Source organism: Pan troglodytes, chromosome 9, assembly GCF_028858775.2.
Source record: "Pan troglodytes isolate AG18354 chromosome 9, NHGRI_mPanTro3-v2.0_pri, whole genome shotgun sequence".
NCBI lineage: Eukaryota > Metazoa > Chordata > Mammalia > Primates > Hominidae > Pan > Pan troglodytes.
The window spans coordinates 88378636-88398947 of record NC_072407.2 but is presented as its reverse complement, the minus strand read 5'-3'; the positions used below and the strand labels follow the sequence as shown (position 1 = coordinate 88398947).

Below are 20312 nucleotides of genomic sequence, written 5' to 3'. Positions count from 1 at the left end.
ATTCCCAAATGTTTATTTACAGACCCAGACTCCTTGCCACCCCCTCTTTGAGATTCTGGACCCGTTTATCCAACTGCCTGCTTATATATCACACAAAGGCCCTTCAACTTGCCCGAAACCACAATCTTTCTTCCCTTAAATCTTGTCTTTTATCCAGGATTTCAGTCTCAGTGAATGGCACCACTATCTATTCAGTTATATGAGCCAGGAACTCAGAAGTCATCCTTGAGACTTCTCTTATCCCTCAACCCTAACATCCAGTCCATCACCATAATCTGTAGATTTTACCTCCAAGTTGCCCCTCATTCATTGCATTCCTCTGCATTTCTACTATTACCAGTTTTAGACCAAGCTACCATTTGTTCTCACCAAGACTATTGCTATAGGTATTCTTGACCCTCCTATTCATTCCCCACATGGCAACCAGAGTAATCTTTTCCAAATATAAACTGATCATATAATTCAACTTCTCCTTGACCTCCAGCTCAAAACACTTAATGGCTTCCCATCAGGCTTAACATAAAGGTCAACATCCTTAATATGACTTACAAGGCCCTGTATTACTTGACCCCTTCCTTTCTCTCTAGCCTACTTTAGAATACACTGCCTCCCCACATCTACAGAGCAGCCAGTCAACTGTCTTTCAGTTGCTCCATCACATCATACTCTCACCATAAGTTTTCGCCCCTGTCATTCCCTTTGCCAAAATCATTTTCAACTCACTTCCACTCTCTACCTCTCTGATCCATTTCATCTACTTAATTCCAACTCATTCTTCACAACTCAGCTCAAATTATCCCTTCTTTAGCCATTCTTGGCACACACCCCCATCCTTACTCTCTATTAAATGTTCTCATTTGACTTCCATTTCTTGGTGCTGTATGTAAGGAAGTCACCACTCCATCCTAACAACTAAAAAGTTGACCAGACTGAAAAATCAACAACTCTTCTTGGGTCCATAAGATGAGGGAGGACACAGGACAAACTGCTGCCCCTAAAATTGGAGAGACAGAAAGGCAAATACCAGGAGGAATGGCTTCCTGAAACAGACTCACATGCAGAAACAGCATCAAGAACCAATGCTGGGTAAGAAAACTCAAAGTGTAATTGACAAATTTCTGGAGGCTCAGTGTGGACAACACCAAGAGTTAAAACCTCCAGGGGAACCCAGTCATGGAGGGAGGGTCCCCACATATTTTAAGGTTTACTTCCCAGAGCTCAACCAGATTCCCACAGCCAAATATCCAGGTAAATATAAGAGAAAAATCTCCTTGTGCTTCAGGTGGGAGGAAGAAAAAAATACCATTTTTAAATATGTCAGAGTACTCTGTTGTCCTTAATGACCTGCCCTCAGAAGAAACTAGTTCACCAGAGCCTAACCTGCTGGGATATTATCAGAGCCTAACTGACCTGAGAGAAGGGAAATGACCAACTCCAGTCCACTTTAGCCATTCTGTCCCACCTAAGGAGAAAGGAAAAATCTGAGAAACATTTGTAAAGTTCACAGTCCAGAGGCACAGGCTCACTAAAAGACTGAGACCTGATCATAGGACTATAGAATGCTTTCCCACCCCCCACACTCTACCCCTACATTACTAAAGGCCTATTTATAGCAGTTACTTTTACCCAGTACATCACTTCCAGCTATGAAGAAAAAAATTACAAGGCATACTCAAAGGCAAAACATACAATATGAAGAGACAGAGCAACCATCAGAGCCAGACATGGCAGGGATGTTGGAACTATCACACTGGCAATTTAAAACAACTATGGCTAATATGCTAAGGGCTCTAACGGATATAGTAGACAGCATGCAAGAACAGATGGGCTACATAAGCAGAGAGATTGAAATCCTAAGAAAGAACCAAAAATAAATGCTAGCAACTAAAAACACTGTAACAGAAATGAAGAATGCCTTTGATAGGCTTACTAGTGGACTGGACATGACTTAGTAAAAAATCTCTGAGCTTGAAGATGTGACAAGGAAACTTCAAAAGGAAAGTGAACAAAGACTGGAAAAAAAAAAAACCCCAGAATATCCAAGGATTGTGAGGCAACTACAGAAGGTGTGTACCCATAATGGGAATACCAGGAGAAGAGGGAGAAATATGAGAGGAAATGCTTGAAACAATTACTCAGAATTTCCCTCTAATGTCAGACGTGAAACCACAGATCCAGGAAGCTCAAATAACACCAAGCTGGATAAATACCCAAAAAAAGATACCTAGGAATATCATTTTCAAAGTACAGAAAATCAGAGCTAAAAACAAATCCTGAAAGAAGCCGGGCAGAGAGAGGGAAAGGAACACCTCATCTATAGAGAAACAAAGATGAGAATTATATTGAACTACTTCTCAGAAACCAAGCAAAAAGAGAGTACCGTAAGACATTTCAAGTGTTGAGAAAAAGAAAACACCAACCTAAAATTCTGCATCCTGTAAAATTATTTTTCAAAAGCAAAGGAGAAATTATTTTTCAGACAAACAAAAATTAAGGGAATTAATTGCCAGTAAACCTGCTTTTCAAGAAATGTTAAAAAATGTTCCTCAGAAAAAAGGAAAATGATGTACGTCAGAAACTTGGATCTGCATTTAAAAAAAAAAAAGGAAGACCATTGAAGAAGGAATAAGTGAAGGTAAAATAAAAACTTTTTTTTTCTTTGAGACAGGGTCTCATTTTGTTGCCCAGCCTGGAGTGCAACGGTGCAGTCTTGGCTCACTGCAACCTCCACCTGCTAGGCTCTCAAGCAGTCCTCCCACTTCAGCCTCCTGAGTAGCTGGGACTACAGTCGTGTGCCACCATGTCCATCTAATTTTTTTTGTTTTAATTTTTTGTACAGACAAGGTCTCACTATATTGCCCATGCTGATCCTGGACTCCTGGACTCCAGCGATTCTCCCACCTTGGTATCCTAAAGTGCTGGGATTACAAGCATGAGCCACTGCACCTGGCCTATTTTTATTATTCTTAGCTGACCTAGCAGATAGCAGTTTGTCTAGTAATAGCAATAATGTATTCAATTATGTATGCTTATGCATATATCATATATATTTATGTTTATATATAAGTGAAATGAAATGAATGACAGCAATGATACAAGGGATGGGAGGAAGGAATTAAGATTTTGTTATTATAAAACAATCACACTACCTGTGAAGTGGTACAGTGTTATTTGGAAGTGGACTTGAATTGACTGTAAATATATATTGTAATCTAAGGCAACTACTAAAATTTTTTTTGAAAGTATAACTGGGCCTGGCACGGTGGCTCACACCTGTAATCCCAGCACTTTGGGAGGCTGGGGTGGGCGGATCACAAGGTCAGGAGATCAAGACCATCCTGGCTAACACGGTGAAACCCCATCTCTACTAAAAATACAAAAAATTAGCCAGGCATGGTGGCGGGTGCCTGTGGTCCCAGCTACTGGGGAGGCTGAGGCAGGAGAATGGCATGAACCCAGGAGGCGGAGCTTGCAGTGAGCCAAGATCACACCACTGCACTCCAGCCTGGGTGACACAGCAAGACTATGTCTCAAAAAAAAAAAAAAAAAAGTATAACTGATATGCTGAAAAAGGAGAAAATGGAATCGTAAAATGCTCAGTGGAAAATAAAGATGGGTACAAAAAACAAGGGCAAAAAGTAGAAAACAATAACAAATACAGTAGGTATTAATCTAGCTATATCAGTAATCACTTTGAACATAGGCTAAATGTACCAATTAAAAGACAAAGATTGCTGGAGTGGACCAAAAAACAAAACCCAACTATATGTTGTCTAAAAGAAACCCAATCTAAATCTAAAAACATATAGATTAAAAGTAGATGGATGGAGGAAAATACAGCATGATAATACTAATCAAAAGAAAGCAGGGGTAGCTATATTAATTTTAGAACAGACTTCAAATCAAGGAGAGTTGTCAGAAATAAAGAGCATTACATAATAATAGAGGGGTCAATTTTTCAAGAAGACCTAAGAATTTTTAATATGTATGCACCTAAAAATAGTATGTCAAATGACATTAAGCAAAAACTAATAGAACTGCAAGAAGAGATAAATGAATCTATTATCATACTTGAAGACTTCAGTACTCACCTATCAGAAATGAACAGATCCAGCTGGCAGAAAATTAGTAAAGGCATAGTTGAACTCAACAGCACCATCAATCAAATGGATATAGTTGATATCTACAGACTAGTTCATCCAACAGCAGTAGAATGCACATTCTTCTCAAGCTCACATGGAACATTCACCAAGACAGACCATGTTCTGGGCCATAAAACACACCTTAACAAATAGAAAAGGATAGAAATCATACAATGCCTGCTGTCAGATTACAATGGGATTAAAGTAGAAATGAATAAGAGAAAGATAAGTGGAAAACCCCAAAATACATGGGGACTAAATAATATGCATCTAGATAACACATGGGACAAGTCAGAGGACTGTCACTACCCAACTTCAAGATTTACAATAAAGCTGAGTCATCAAGACAGTGTGTATTGACAAAAGAACAGACAAATAGATTAAAAGGACACAAAAGAGAGCCCAGGAATAGACCCATATAAATACAGTCAACTTATCTTTGACAAAGAGGCAAAGGCAATACAATGGAGCAGATAGTCTTCTAAACAAACATTGCTAGAACAACTGGACATCCACATGCAAAAAAAAAAAGAACCTAGGCACAGACCTTACACCTTTCACAAAAATTAACTTAAAGTGGATCATAGACCTAAATATGAAGTGCAAAACCACAGAACTCCTAGAAGATAACATAGGACAAAACTTAGATGATCTTGGGTATAGCAATGACTTTTTAGATAAGACACCAAAGGCATAATCCAAGCAAGAAATAATAAGATGGACTTCATTAAAATTTAAAACTTCTGCTCTGTGAAAAACAATGTCAAGAGAATGAGAAGACAAGCCACAGACTGGGAAAAAATATTTGCAAAAGACACTGTCATGCAAAATATACAAATAACTCTTAAAAACACTAAGAAAAGAAAAACTCAATTTAAAAATGAGCCAAAGCCCTTTATATATATCTCATCAAAAAATGACAAGCATATTAAAAGGTGCTCCCCATTATTTATCATCAGGAAAATGCAAAATAAAACAATGAGATACCAATACACCATCTATTAGAATGACCAAAATCTGAAATACTGACAACAACAAATGCTGACAATAACATGGAGCGACAAGAATTCTCATTCATCGCTCTTGGGAATGCAACATGGTACAGCCCCTTTGGAAGACAGTCTGGCAGTTTCTCACAAAACTAAACATCCTCTTACCATACAATCTAGCGATTATGTCCCTGGGTATTTACCCAAGTGAATTGAAAACTTATATCCAGTTTTTTAAAACCTGCACACAGATATTTAAAACAGCTTTATTCATAATTGCCAAAACTTGGAAGCAACCAAGACATCTTTCAGTGGGTGGATAGATTAAAAAAAAAAACCTGTGGTACATCTAGATAATGGAATATTATTCAGAACTAAAAAGAAATGAGCTATCAAGCCACAAAAAGACATGGAGGAATATTAAATGCCTATTGCTAAGTGAAAGAAGCCAATCTGAAAAGCCTTAAACTATATGATTCCAACTATATTACATTCTGGAACTGGCAAAACTATGAAGACCGTGGAAAGATCAGTGGTTTCCAGATTTTGGGATTAGGGGTAGGGGTGAATAGGCAGAACAAAGGGGAGTGAAATACTCTATATGACTATAATGATAGATACATGTCATTTTACATTTGTCCAAACTCATAAAATGTACAACACCAAGAAAGAACTCTAATGTAAACTATGAACCTTGGGTGATTTTGATGTGTCAATGTAGGTTCAATTGTAACACATGTACCACTCCGGTGAGGGATGTTGACAATGGGAGAGTGTATCCAAGTGTAGGATTAGACAGTATGTGGGACATCTCTGTCTGATATGGTTAGGCTTTGTTTCCCCACCCAAATCTCATCTTGAATTGTAATCCCTAGGTGTTGAGGGAGAGGCCTGGTGGGAGGGGATTGGATCCTGGGAGCAGTTTCCCCCATGCTGTTCTCATGATGGTGAGGGATTTCTCACAAGATCTGAGAGTTTTATAAATGGCAGTTTCCCCTGGTCCCCCGGGCTTCTCTCTCTCTCTCTCTCCTGCCGTCATGTAAGACATGCCTGCTTCCCCTTCTGCCATGATTTTAAGTTTCCTGAGGGTTCCCCCAGCCATGAAGAACTGTGAGTCAATTAAACCTCTTTCCTTTATAATGACCCAGTCTGGGATAGTATCTTCATAGCAGTGTACGAATAAACTAATATATTGTCCCTCCTTCTTAATTTACTGTGAATCTACAACTACCCTAAAAAATCATCTTTTAAAAAAGTTCTTACTGTACCATTTACCTCCTCCCTGGTATCATTTACCTAAATTGTAAATTTGCATTGATTTGTGTGATTATTTGATTAATGTGCATCTTCCCCACTAAACAGTAAATTCCAAGATGTTTGTTCACCGTAAGTTAACTAGTGCTCAGCATATAGCAGGGTTTCAGAATTCCTTGAATGACTATACATAAATTTACAAATATAGCAAATGTTTTTAAATTCATTAAACCATTATCTTCAATGCATTTTTCAGGATGATTTGAGAGGAAAAGATAGGAGTGATGCAGGGGAAGAGAAAGAAGCAGCCATTCCTATTTGTTTTCTGCGGTCATTTGGTTAAAGCCTAAGCAACATCTCTAAGTTACAGTGGTTTGATAATAATAAGAGTTTGCATTCCTGCAGCACCTCTCTTCTCCTGTGGTTTGCAGACAGATCTCAGCCTCACTTTGGGGTGACTCTTCTACAAACGATGCTAAAAACAGATCTTGTCTTGCTACTAACCAAGCCTAATGAGTTTTCTCTGAGAAGGTGCCAGGTCCCCTTCCAAAGTACTTACCCTGTAGCTTTTTATGATCATCTCATTTTCTTAATACAACGGCATGATGTCAAAGGCAACAAAAGCAACCGTCTTTGCATGAACTCTCAATAGGAGCCATTTAGGGTCCCTGCATCTCTTTTCTCTAGGTAGGCAAAAGGGTTGTGATCCATCCCAGCGGGTGGTGTGGGAGGGGTTGTTTTTACCTAACTTTTATTGAGCACTTACTTTGTGCTGTCTATGCATCCCCTGGTTTAATCAAAACCAGAAAAGGGTCTCTGGGCGTCCAACGTGGGCAGGATGTGATTACCAGCTGGTTGTCAAGGCAACTTAGCCACTGCAGGCTAGGCCTGAGCCAGGGAATAGGGAAGTGGGTCCCCCCCGCCTCCCCTGCAAGCAGATGAAGATTCAATCCCCAGGGCCACCCCTGCTACCCAACACGCTTACCCTCCTGGCTCAGCGAGGGCAGAGTGGGCAGCACCTGCCTGCCCAGGTCCTGCAGGGCACGGGCGATCGTATCCAACATCTCCAATTTCCAGGTGACTCCGTACTGAATCTTCGATGGGTCTCTTCTTTCTTATATGGAATGTGCACAAAAATAATTTTCCCACCCTCCAGCCCCTTCTCCACGGAGCTTTGGATGGGCCTTAAAAATAAGAGTGACGAAAATCTTGAACTTTTTGACTCTTTTTCTTCTTTCTTAAATAAACTTAAACATTGTTTCTCGCCGTCCCTCCCCACTGCTCTGGCTCTCGGGCAGCTCCCACAGCAAGAGCCGCAGGAACTGCTGTCCGGCACCGAGTGAGAGTGTGCAGACCCGCGCCCTCCTGACCAACGAGAGACCCAATGAGGGGTGAGCTGCAGCCTCGAGGAAGGGAGGGGCACCAGGAAGAATAGGCCCGGCAGGGGGAAGGGCGCGTTGCTGGGACGCGAGAAAGGCTCGCTCGGTTGCTAAGGCGTCAAGGCTGGGATTCGACCTCACCCCCTTAGATGGGCGGCTTCCAGGTTGCCCAGGTGATTCAGAAGCTCGAGGCAGCGAGGTTGGAAGTAACTTAAAAATAAGTAAATAATGGGTTTTTACTTCTCTGACCCCGGGCAGCGAAGAAACGTGGTTAGAGTGGTAGTTTTTGTACCTTGGACAAACCTAGGAATGCCTTTTGCCCAGAGAGATGGATATTTGAGTCTCCAGATCTGTTTGAGAGTTTGAGTTTGAGCTGGAATTTGTTTCTTGGTTTGCTTTTCCCTGGGCTCTCTTCCTAGGAAATGGAGAGCTGGAGAAGTGGGGAGGAGGGAATTGACTTTTTTTAAACTACAGTCATTTCCCCCTTTTCTCTACATGTCACCAATCTCATCCTGAAGAATTGCGTGCATGCTCTCCCCTCTGCTGGTAATTATCACAAGCTGAACATACCTATGCAAAACCCATCCAGGTCAAAAAATAGAATGCTAGCACATTGCACAGATGAGCACCTCATTACCCCTCCAGTCATTAGCCAACACATACTGCAGATTCATTTTGCCTGTTGAATCTTTGGAATCATATAGTATGTATTCTTTTCTGTCTGGCTCTATTCAAATTCACATTATGTTTATGAGGTTCATCCATAGTTTCTATGGTAATAATTTCTTCATTTACACTGTGGCGTATTATTCCTTTTTATGAGTATGGCACAATTTATGCATTCCACTGTTGAAGGGCATTTGCGTTGTTTCCCTTTGAGGCTACTGGGAATAAGCCTGCTGCAAACAGTCTCACAGAACACTTTTGACAGATACATGTACTCATTTCTGATGTGTATATAAGTAGGAGTAGATTCATGGGTCATGAGAAATGCATATGATCAATTTTAATAGATAATGCCAGCTAATTTTTAGTGGCAATATCAGCATTATTGTTCCACATTAAGATAATGGAATTATAAAAATAATTGTTTTACAATACATTAGATTTTGAATTAAATATAGTGATACTTTTAATCTCTAGAAAAGCTGTCTTCAGTTCCAGAAGATGGGGGTGGATGCTAATTATTAGTGAATTGTAGATGGCTAAAGGAAGCTGTAAAAAGAATAAGGACAAAGACTTTTCTTCCCAGGTTTTATTTTCCTTTTGTCAAAGGTCTCTTGACAAAAGAGGCTGTGTAGATACACGTAACCCTGTGTTGACTAGAAACTTTTAATGAGCTATAAATATTATATATCCTGAAAATACATACTTTTCAGTTGCTATTAAAACTCAGGCAAACTATGTACTTCCACTGCTACAAATTTGGATATATTTGGATATAAAATTGGATGTATTAGCATGATACATACAAAGATATATGTATATGCAACATTGTTTATAATGTTAATTCTTAGAATTAGCCTAAGATGACCATCATAGGAAACTGGTTAAATTGTGAATACATACATTGGAATACATTTCAAGAGTTTACTTAAAAGGAAACTGCACATTTACGTGCTGATGTTGAAAAAGTTTCAAAATATAGTAAGTAAAAACCAGTAGCAGCATAGTATTTTATATAATGTAATCCTGTTTCCTTCAAATATAAGTATATAAGTATGCATACGTATTCGTATATATTTTTGTAAACATATGGGATATTTGAGGAAAGATACATACACAAAAATATTAACAGTGGAATTTTGGATCAGGCAAAATTTTGTATGGTGGAGGAGGCATTCCAAGAACTTTCATATTCACTTTTCTCCTTTATTTACTGTTTAACAAGAGCATGAATTACTTTATAATATTTAAGATAATTTATCAAAGAGAGGAAGAGAGAGAGGTACAGGTAGAGTGTAGGGATTTATGCAAACACTGAAGGAAACAAACAGGGCCAAAATGTTCCCAAGTATTTCAATGTACATTTACTTTTCTGCAAGCTCCAACTTGCCTTGCAAAACCTACATTGAATGGGCAGTCATTTTTACCCAAGCCCCAAGGCACACACAATATTAAGTGGCTTATATTAAAGGCAACTTGGAAAAAAAACTATTGAAAAAGAAAACATAAATCTCATTATACAACACCAGAATAGAAATTTGCAATAAATAATTTAACCACATCTATTGAGTACCTAATTTGTGCCAAGCACTTTGCTAGTTGCTAAAAGGAATACAGACACTTAACCAGAAAACCCCTACAGATAAGAAGTTCACAATTCATTTTTCACCATTTTAACAAATATTTATTGCAGGAGGTTCTAAAATCAGGATTGGGTTTCAAAGTTAAAGTGTAAATTGAAAATTGGATGTGGGAAAACTACTCCAGGAACCCCTTCTTAGGAAGGGACCATATCAGAGACCCACATATGCCATCTCTCAGTTTATAGACCCAATGCAGTCTTTCTCTCCTCACACTGGAGCAGATCACTTTCTTCAGGAGAGATGTAATGAAACAGTTGGCTAGAGTTTAGGAAAGCAGTCTTATTCTAAAAATTCAACCAAATAGAATTGTATGTACTCAACACTGTGCCATGCTTACACTATGATACACACTCATGAACTGAGACAGATTGAAAATATAGCAGATGTATATCTTCTGTCCCTTGCCTACTCAAGGATTTATGCAGAAACAGACTTGCGGTAGCTTCATAGAGTGTGAACTTAGCCAAGATAGAACTACATCTTCCAGAATTCCCTTTCCTATATGATTCTAGGTTAGGGTTAGTCAAAAGAGAATGCGTGTGAGATTTGGAAAGCAGAAGTAAAGCAGCAGCCATGTGATCTGAAGCCCTAAAGGTCATCGTAGGGCCAGGCACTGACCTGCTGGCTCACCGTGTAGGCATGGGCCAGCAGCCTGGCCTGCAGCTCTGCAGCTCCTGCCAGATCTCCTCATTCTGCTTCTCTCAATCTTAGACCAGGTACATGTGCAGCAGTGTTGCCAAAGGCACTACCTAATCCTATAAGTCCCTCACATCACTGAGGTTGGACACAAGGAAATACAGATGCAGGTTGCAATTTGTCCTCACAGGATCTAGTTTGCCTGTGTGTAACCGCCCAATGGGTTCTTCTTGCCTACTGCCCAAATGAAGTTGATTTATCAAGATGGGGGAATTGCAATAGAGAAAGAGTTTAATACAGGCAGAGCTGGCTAAATGGAAGACTGGAGTCTTATTATTACTCAGATCAGCCTCCTTGAAAATTCAGAGGCTAGGGTTTTTTAGTTTGGTGGAAAAGGAGCTAGGGAATGGGGAATGCCGATTGGTTGGGTCAAGTGATGAAATCATAGGAAGTTGAAGCTGTCGTTTTGTGCTGAGTCAGTTCCTGGTGGAGGCCACAAGACCAGATGAGCCAGTTTTTCTGTCTGGAATGTGCCAGCTAATCCATCAGAATGCTGGGTCAGAAAAATTGGCTCAAACACCAATCTTAGGTTTTACAATAGTAATGTTATCTATAGGGGCAACTGGGGAAGTTAGCAATCTTGTGGCCTCTGGCTGCATGACTCCTAGGCCATGGTTTCTGAGCTTGTGGCTAATTTGTTGGTTTTACAAAGACCAATCTTGTCCCCATGCAAGGAGGGAGTTTGTTTCAGGGAGGGGCTGTTATCATCTTCGTTTCAAAGTTAAACTATAAATTCCTCCCAAAGTTAGTTCAGCCTATGCCCGGGAACGAACAAGGGCAGCTTGGAGGTTAGAAGCAAGATGGAGTTCGTTAGGACAGATTTCTTTTACTGCCATAATTTTTCTATGTCAGATTTTTCTCAGTGTCATAATTTTTGCAAAGGCGGTTTCACTTGTAGGTTCCAGATTGTTCTCACCAGTTCCAATCTTTCCTTATTCTTCCCCATTTCATGACCATCTTTTCTTCCTATTAGCCTTGCCGTCTTTAGGCCCTATACCAGACACAGAGGCCAACACCAGACTGAGATGACTTAACCAGCTCTTACAACTATGTAAGGGCTAGTGCTCATAATAAATTTTATATTTTCTATCACTCTTACAGGTTCTGCTTCTCTGATTGAACCTGAATGATACAGAACTGGTAGATAAAACTAAAGTATTTCAATTTAAAGTATTCTCTTTAAGTTTTACTTAGACTTGAATTCACATAAATTATGTATTTGTGCACTGCAACTGTATTGTAAAGATTTATCTTAGTCTGTTTTGTGTTGTTGTAAAGGACTACCGGAGAGACTGAGTATTATAAAGAAAACATATTTATTTGGTTCACAGTTAAGAATGGCTGGAAGGTTCAAGATTGGGTATCTGCATCTGGTGGGGGCCTCAGGCTGCTTCCATTCATGGCAAAAGGCCAAGGCAAAGGGGAGCCAGCTGTGCAGAGATCACTTGGTGACAGAGGAAACAAAAGACGGGTAAGGGAGATGCCAGGCTCTTTTTAACAGCCAGCTCTGAGGAATTAATAGAGTGAGCACTCACTCCCTACCGAGGGAGGTCATATATCTATTCATGGGTTTCGCCCCCATGACCAAAACACCTCCCATTAAGCCTCATCTCCAATATTGGGCCAGGATCAAATTTCAGCATGAGGTTTGGAGGGGACATCAAACCGTAGCATATGTTAAATGTCATGTTTGAGGCATGAAGACAGTGTAATGGGAATTCAAGGGGAGGAAGATTATATCTCTGTTAGGCCATTCTTGCATGGCTATAAAGAAATACCTGAGACTGTGTAATTTATTTTAAAAAGAGGTTTAATTGGCTCATGTTTCTGCAGGCTGTACAAGCATGGTGCTGGCATCTGCCCAGCTTCTGGGGACGCCTCAGGGAGCTTTTACTCATAGTGGAAGGCAAAGCAAGAGTAGGCTTATCACATGGCGAAAGCAGGAGCAAGAGAGAGAGTGGGTGGGGGAAGGTGCCACACACTTAAACAACCAGATTTCGCAAGAACTCATTCACTACCGTGAGGATGGCACCAAGCTATGACGGATCCACCCCCATGATCCAAATGCTGTCTGCCAGGCCCCACCTTCAACACGGGGATTACAATTCAATGTGAGATTTGGCAGGGACAGATATTAAAACTATATCCGCTTCTAACTGGGATGATTGGCCTGAATGCTAAACAAAGAAGCTTGAATTGTATTTGGAAGGTGTGGATAGTTCCTGAAGGCCTTGAATAAGAGAATGACCTAATCACCACTATATTCTTCTGTATTACATTAAAAAGAAGTTTGAATTTCATTACATGTTATAAGTAATCCATATGTCAGATAACAACTAATCAGAGAAATTTCTCAGAGAGATAGGGGAAAGCTATCAAATAACTAAAAGGATAACCACAGGAAGGCTGGCTACAGAATGATTAATGTGGTTGAGTGACAGCCATTTAGAAGCTTTTGACAGATGAAACTGCAAAGATGCATTCATTTTCTTACAATACAAATGAAAAAAAGTAAATTAGCTAAGGTGATAAATGAGATTACCTTGACATTAAGCTGTGGAATGATCTCCCAAAGAAAAAATATAGAAAACTCATCAAGTCAGACTATTTGAAAATAGACCATTTCAAGTAGGAGTTAACACACTATCGTTATTCTACCTGGACTCTTTGCAGAATAAAAGTCATACAATAGGGCTTTCTTATGTTTAATAGATGTTGTCTCAATAAATAATAAATATGATAATAATACCCATGTATATAACATTACCTATTTATGATTAGAAGAGAAAGTTAATATTTAAGCTGTACTCATCTGACCTACACCTCTTATAAGCATTTTGCACCTTTTTTCCATTTCACTTAAGCTAAAGTGAGGAATTTGGCATTTGGAAATCTGAGCTCAAGTCTAGTATTAACATAAATAGGCTTGTGTTTATAACTGAATAAAATCTTAATATTTCTGAGCCTGTTGTTAAAATAGTAATAATGACTGTAAATGTTAACAGAGTATATCCCAGTAAACTTAAAGAAATAATGATAAAAGTAAAAATAGGAAAAAAAGCTCTTTGGCTTCCAAAAATTCTAAACCTGCAGATTCTTGCCCCATTTTACCATAAGATTATACCACTTTACATAGGCAAAACCAAATGTATATTCTATAAACAAAAGAATACCTCGACTATTTTTTAAAATGGAGACTACTGATAAATAAATTTTGAAAAATTGTAAAATAAGTGACTTTAGGCAATGTATGGTAAGTTGGTCAGCCAATTCACTTCACACAATATACAAAAATTAACTTAAAATAGTTCATAGACCTAAATCTAAAAGTAAAAGACATAAAAGTTCTAGAATAAAACATAAGAGAAAAATCTTGTGATCTTGAGGTTAAGCAAATATTTAAGATAAAAAGCATTAATCCTAAAAGTTAAAAACTTGATAAGTTGGACTTTATCAAAATTCAAAACTTTTGCTCTTTAAAGGCATCATTAAGAAATGAAAAGTCACAGAATAGTAGAAAATATTCACACTACAAATACCTGACAACTGGTATGTAAAATGTATTTTTAAAATCTCCCAAAGCTCAATAATAAGAAGATAATTCAATTTCTTTAATGGACAAAATATTTGAACATACATTTTACAAAAGCAGATGTATAAATGGTCAGTAAGGAGATGGAAAGGTTTGCAACATGGTTAGTCATTAGGAAAACACATATTAAAACTACAATGAGACAACACTACATTAGGATGGCTACAATTAAAAAGACTGATAATACCAAATGTTAGTGAAGATGTGGAACAATTGGAGCTTATACTCTCAAGGTGTGAATGTAAAGTAGTTCAAAAAACTGGCATTTTCTTATAAAGTTAAACATACACCTACCATATGACCAGCCATCCTAGCTCTAAGCATTCAACCTATAGAAATAAAAAATATGTGTTCACACAAAGTGTTAAATGCAAATATTCATAGCAGCCTTATTCACAGTAGCCAAAAATGTAAAACAGCCCATGTGTCCATCAAATGGAAAATGGATAAACAAGTCGTAGTATATCCATACAAAGTAACACTACTTAGTAATAAAAAGGAATGAACTACTGACATAGGTAATAACATGGATGAACCTCAGAATCATCATGCTGGCTGATAAAAACAAGACACAAAGAATACATACTGTGTGGTTTCATTTATATAAATTGTAGAAAATGCAAACTAATTTATAGTGAGTCCAGCAAATCAGTGATTGGCTGGGGCCAGGATCAGAAGGAGAAATGAACTGCAAAGGGGGCATGGGAAATATTTTGGGGTGTAATGGATATATTCTGTATCTTGAATGTGGTAGTGATTTCACAGGAGTCTACAGCTGTCAAAATTCATCAAAGTGTGCACTCTAAATGGGTGCAGCTTATTGTATGTATCCTGATGAGGATTTTTTTTTAAGAAGAAACCCAGAATTCTAGGAAAGCAAACTTAAAAGCTTAATAAATGCAAACTTAAATAAAATTTAGTTAATTCATAAGTTGACTAAAAAGTAAAGAACTTACTTGAGGATTTTAACAGTAGACAGAAAACAACATATGTCAAGAAGAATGAACTTAATGAAATTATCCAAATTGAACCTCAAAAAGGAAGAAGGTAAAAAGAACCTCACACAGTAAGAAATGTGAAATATATGAAGTTCCAGGAAGAGAAGACAGAATAAGAAAGAAGTAATCATTTGAGAAAAATGGCTGATAATTTTCCAAATTGATGAAAAGTATTAACAAAATCTTCAAGAAGCTTAGCAAGTCCCAAATAGGATAAATACAATGGAAATGACACATAGGTACATAAAAGTCAAACTTATTAAACCAAATATTTAAAAAAATAACCTTAAAAGCAACTAGAGAAAGAAGACAATCACAAGAAATGCCACTGACATCATAATTAAAACATCAAAGTGCAAGACTGTATGTAATGATAACTTTAAAGTACTGAAAGAAAAAACTGTCAAACTTGTACTTTATACTCAGGAAAAAATATTTTTCCAAGTCAAGAACAAAGTTTTAAAAATTTATCAGGCAAATAAAATCTAAGAAAAAAGCCGAGGATGTTCTCCAGATTGAAGGAAAATGATCCCAGATAGAATATGAAAGTGGAAAAAAGAATGAACAGCTCTAGGGAAGTTAAATTAATAGATAAAAATAAAACAAAATTGGCTATTGAAAGCAATAATAATAACTATATCATCCAAAGTTTTAACATGTAGAAATAAAATATATAACAAGAAAATCAGAATAAGGCATCAGGCAACAAAGGAATCGCTGAGAGATGGGAAATACATGAGGTAAATCCTACAATTGCCCCAGCTTACTGCCTGGAGAAAATTTTCAGGCTGCAATGCAGGGATGGGTGAAAAGCACAAACCCACAGAGAGAGAGAAAGAGAGAGAGAAAGTTCCAGAGATCTTCAGAGGGTCCCCTAAAGTATTCAGTTGAGTACTGATTTGTACATGCATGTGAGAAAGCTACCCATGGCCAGAGAAAAGAACTATCCAAAAGAATCAGAGGGAACAGTGTCCATAGATCACAGAGACCCAGGAAAAGTACCTTTTCCCAACAGCCAAAGTAGAAAACCTCATAATTCAGGGGGTGTTAGGTAGGAGTACAAATAGTCTTGGCTCAGTAGTGGGGAAAATTAACCTTAGACTAAATACTGCTTCATTTCTTCCCAATAAAGCTAGAAGGAAGACCTAAAACTTCCTCTTAGCCAACCTGTTTTAAAGTAACTTAACTGCATCCCAAAAGCAAGTTCAGTAATATTTACAGGAATACAAAAGTATCAAGAACCAAACAAGGTAAAATTCATAATGTCTGATCCAACAGAAAATTACCAGGCATGCAAAGAAGCAAGAAAGTATGATCCATAATGAGGAAAAAAAATCATTCAATTTAAAAGTGACCCAGAAATGACACAAATAATAGAATTAGTAGACAAGAACACTAAAACAGTTATTAGTAGTTAATATGTTCGAGAAGCAAAAATAAAAGATTAAACATGTTAAGTAGCAACATTGGAGATATTAAAAACAAAGAACTTCCAGAGATTAAAACTACAATGCTTGAGATGAAAAAAATACATTGGATGGGATTAGTGTCAGAAGAAAGGTTGGTGAACTTAAAGACATAGTAAAAAAAATCCATAATGAACTACAGAGAGAAAAACTACTGAAAAAAAAAGAACAGAATATCAGTTACCTGTGGGACAACTATAAGAAGACAAATACAGGCCAGGCACAGTGGCTCACGCCTGTAATCCCAGGACTTTGGGAGGCCGAGGTGGGTGGATCACGAGGTCAGGAGTTTGAGACTAGCCTTGTCAACATGGTGAAACCCCGTCTCTACCAAAAATACAAAAATTAGCCGTGCACCGTGTGGTGGTGTGCACCTGTAATCCCAGCTGCTTGGGAGGCTGAGGCAGGAGAATCGCTTGAACCTGGGAGGTGGAGGTTGCAGTGAACCAAGATCACGCCATTGCACTCCAGCCTGGGCAATAGAGTGAGACTCCATCTCAAAAAAAAAAAAAAAAAGACAAATGTACATACATTTCAAGTCCCTGCATGAGGAAAGAAACTTGCAGACAGAAAAAGAATTTAAAGAAATAATTACCAAAATTTTTCACAAGATAGATGGTGATAAATATGTATACTATAAACCCTGTAGTTAACAACTAAAGTAATACAACAAAGACTTAGAGCAAGTAAGCCAACAAAGAAGATAAAATGAAGTCATAAAAATATACTCAGTTCAAAACAAGACAGAAAAAGAGGACAAAGGGAGCAAAAACCAGATAAGACAAATAAAAAACAAATAGCAAGATGGTAGATTTAAACCCAATCATATCAATGTTAATAATATATAAATTGCCTAAGTGTTACATAAATGGTCTCATAAATGGTCTAAATACCCCAAATAAAAGTCAGAGGTTGTTGAATTGGTTAAAATGCATAACATAACTATATACTGCCTACAAGAAATACATTTTAAATATAAATAAATGGATTAAAACTCAAGGGGTGATAACAAATATACCATGCTGACATTAACCAACAGAAAACTGGCGTGGCTATATTAATATCAGACAAATTAGACTTCAGAGCAAAGAATGTTACCAGAGATAAAGAGTGTCATTTCATAATAAAAAAAGGTTTCAATTCATCAAGAAAACATAAAAATTATAAACATTTATTCTCCTAATAACTGAGCCTCAAAATACATAAAGTAAAATCTAATAAGGATAAGTTTGAAGATGAACAATTTTTATTTTTTTTGAGACGGAGTCTTGCTGTGCAGGACTCCAGGCTGGAGTGCAGTGGCGTGATCTCGGCTTGCTGCAACCTCCACCCCCCAGGTTCAAGTGATTCTCCTGCCTTAGCCTGCCGAGTATGTAGGACTACAGGTGCATGCCACCACACTCAGCTAATTTTTTGTATTTTTAGTAGAGATGGGGTTTCACCATGTTAGCCAGGATGGTCTTGATCTCCTGACCTCGTGATCTGTCTGCCTCAGCCTCCCAAAGTGCTGGGATTACAGGTGTGAGCCACGGCACCTGGCCAAACCATTTTTAACTTTCTTTTTTTTTTTTTTGAGACAGAGTCTCGCTCTGTCTCCCAGGATGGAGTGCTGTGGCACAATCTCAGCTCACTGCAACCTCTGCCTCCTGGGTTACAGTGATTCTCCTGCCTCAGCTTCCTGAGTAGCTGGAAATACAGGCATGCACCACCACGTCCAGCTAATTTTTATATTTTTAGTACAGATGGGGTTTCACCATATTGACCAGGCTGGTCTCAAACTCCTGACCTCAAGTGATCTGCCTGCTTCTGTCTCCCAAAGTGTTGGGATTACAAGTGTGAGCCACTGCACCTGACAGTTTTTAGCTTTCTTAATGCAAAGACATATCTAGAGCTTATTATTTTATATAAACTTTATATTTATTAAGATATAATAATAACTTTTATCTTGACTAAGGAAATGAGCCATTGAAAATGACTAAGTTGACCAGGCACAGTGGCTCACACCTGTAATCCCAGCACTTTGGGAGGTTGAGAAGGGTGGATCACTGGAGGTCAGGAGTTCGAGACTAGCCTGGCCAACATGATGAAACCCCATCTCTACTAAAAATATAAAAATTAGCCAGTCATGGTAGCTCACGCCTGTAATCCCAGCTACTTGGGAGGCTGAGGCAGGAGAATTGCTTGAACCCAGGAGGCAGAGGTTGCAGTGAGCCAACATTGTGCCACCGCACTCCAGCCTGGGTGACAGAGCAAGACTCTGTCTCAAAAAAAGAGAAAATGACTAATTTTTCTTTTTGGAGGGGGATGAGTTCGTTTTTTTTTTATTATTTTTTATTTTATTATACTTTAAGTTCTAGGGTACATGTGCACAATGTGCAGGTTTGTTACATATTTATACATATGCCATGTTGGTGTGCTGCACCCATTAACTCTTCATTTACATTAGGTATTTCTCCTAATTCTATCCCTCCCCGCTGCCCCTACCCCACGACAGTCCCCAGTGTTTGATGTTCCCCAGCCTGTGTCCAAGTGTTCTCATTGTTGTATTCCCACCTATGAGTGAGAACATGCGGTGTTTGGTTTTCTGTCCTTGTGATAGTTTGCTGAGAATGATGGTTTCCAGCTTCATCCATGTCCCTGCAAAGGACATGAACTCATCCTTTTTTGTGGCTGCATAGTATTCCATGGTGTATATATACCACATTTTCTTAATCCAGTCTATCATTGATGGACATTTGGGTTGGTTCCAAGTTTTTGCTATTGTGAATAGTGCCGCAAAAACATACATATGCATGTGTCTTTATAGTAGCATGATTTATAATCCTTTGGGTATACACTCAGTAATGGGATGGCTGGGTCAAATGGTATTTCTAGTTCTAGATCCTTGAGGAATCGCCACACTGTCTTCCACAATGGTTGAACTAGTTTACAGTCCCACCAACAGTGTAAAAGTGTTCCTATTTCTCCACATCCTCTCCAGCACCTGTTGTTTCCTGACTTTTTAACGATCGCCATTCTAACTGGTGTGAGATGGTATCTCATTGTGATTTTGATTTGCATTTCTCTGATGGCCAGTGATGATGAGCATTTTTTACTGTGTCTGTTGGCTGCATAAATGTCTTCTTTTGAGAAATGTCTGTTCATATCCTTCACTCACTATTTGATGGGGCTGTTTGATTTTTTTCTTGTAAATTTGTTTAAGTTCTTTGTAGATTCTGGACATTAGCCCTTTGTGAGATGGGTAGATTGCAAAAATTTTCTCCTATTCAGTAGGTTGCCTGTTCACTCTGATGGTAGTTTCTTTTGCTGTGCAGAACCTCTTTGGTTTAATTAGATCCCATTTGTCAATTTTGGCTTTTGTTACCATTGCTTTTGGTGTTTTAGTCATGAATTCCTTGCCCATGCCTATGTCCTGAATGGTATTGCATAGGTTTTCTTCTAGGGGTTTTATGGTTTTAGGTCTAACATTTAAGTTTTTAATCCATCT

The 20312-nt window shown here is 38.3% G+C and overlaps 1 protein-coding gene and 1 long non-coding RNA gene across 6 annotated transcripts in view; one reads left to right on the top strand and one right to left on the bottom strand.

The window, feature by feature from the left end:
* Positions 1-8516, bottom strand: part of CCDC81 (coiled-coil domain containing 81) — a 48910-nt gene extending 40394 nt beyond the window's left edge. The window contains exons 1-2 of one of the 5 annotated variants that reach the window (XM_063783369.1): positions 7371-7852; positions 4092-4283 (exon numbers count right to left, since the gene is read on the bottom strand). Coding sequence is in view for 2 of the 5 variants with exons in the window: in XM_003313241.6 (XP_003313289.3) it covers positions 7371-7449 (79 nt within the window). In the remaining 3 variants the exon portion in view is untranslated. Of the gene's footprint in view, positions 1-4091; positions 4284-7370 lie in introns of those variants that run through there. The other 4 variants (XM_003313241.6, XM_009423924.5, XM_063783370.1 and 1 more) reach the window with 4 other exon arrangements.
* The window catches only part of LOC129136454 (uncharacterized), a 56701-nt gene that overhangs the window by 5199 nt on the left and 31190 nt on the right, over positions 1-20312 (top strand). The gene's annotated exons all lie outside the window — the stretch shown is intronic.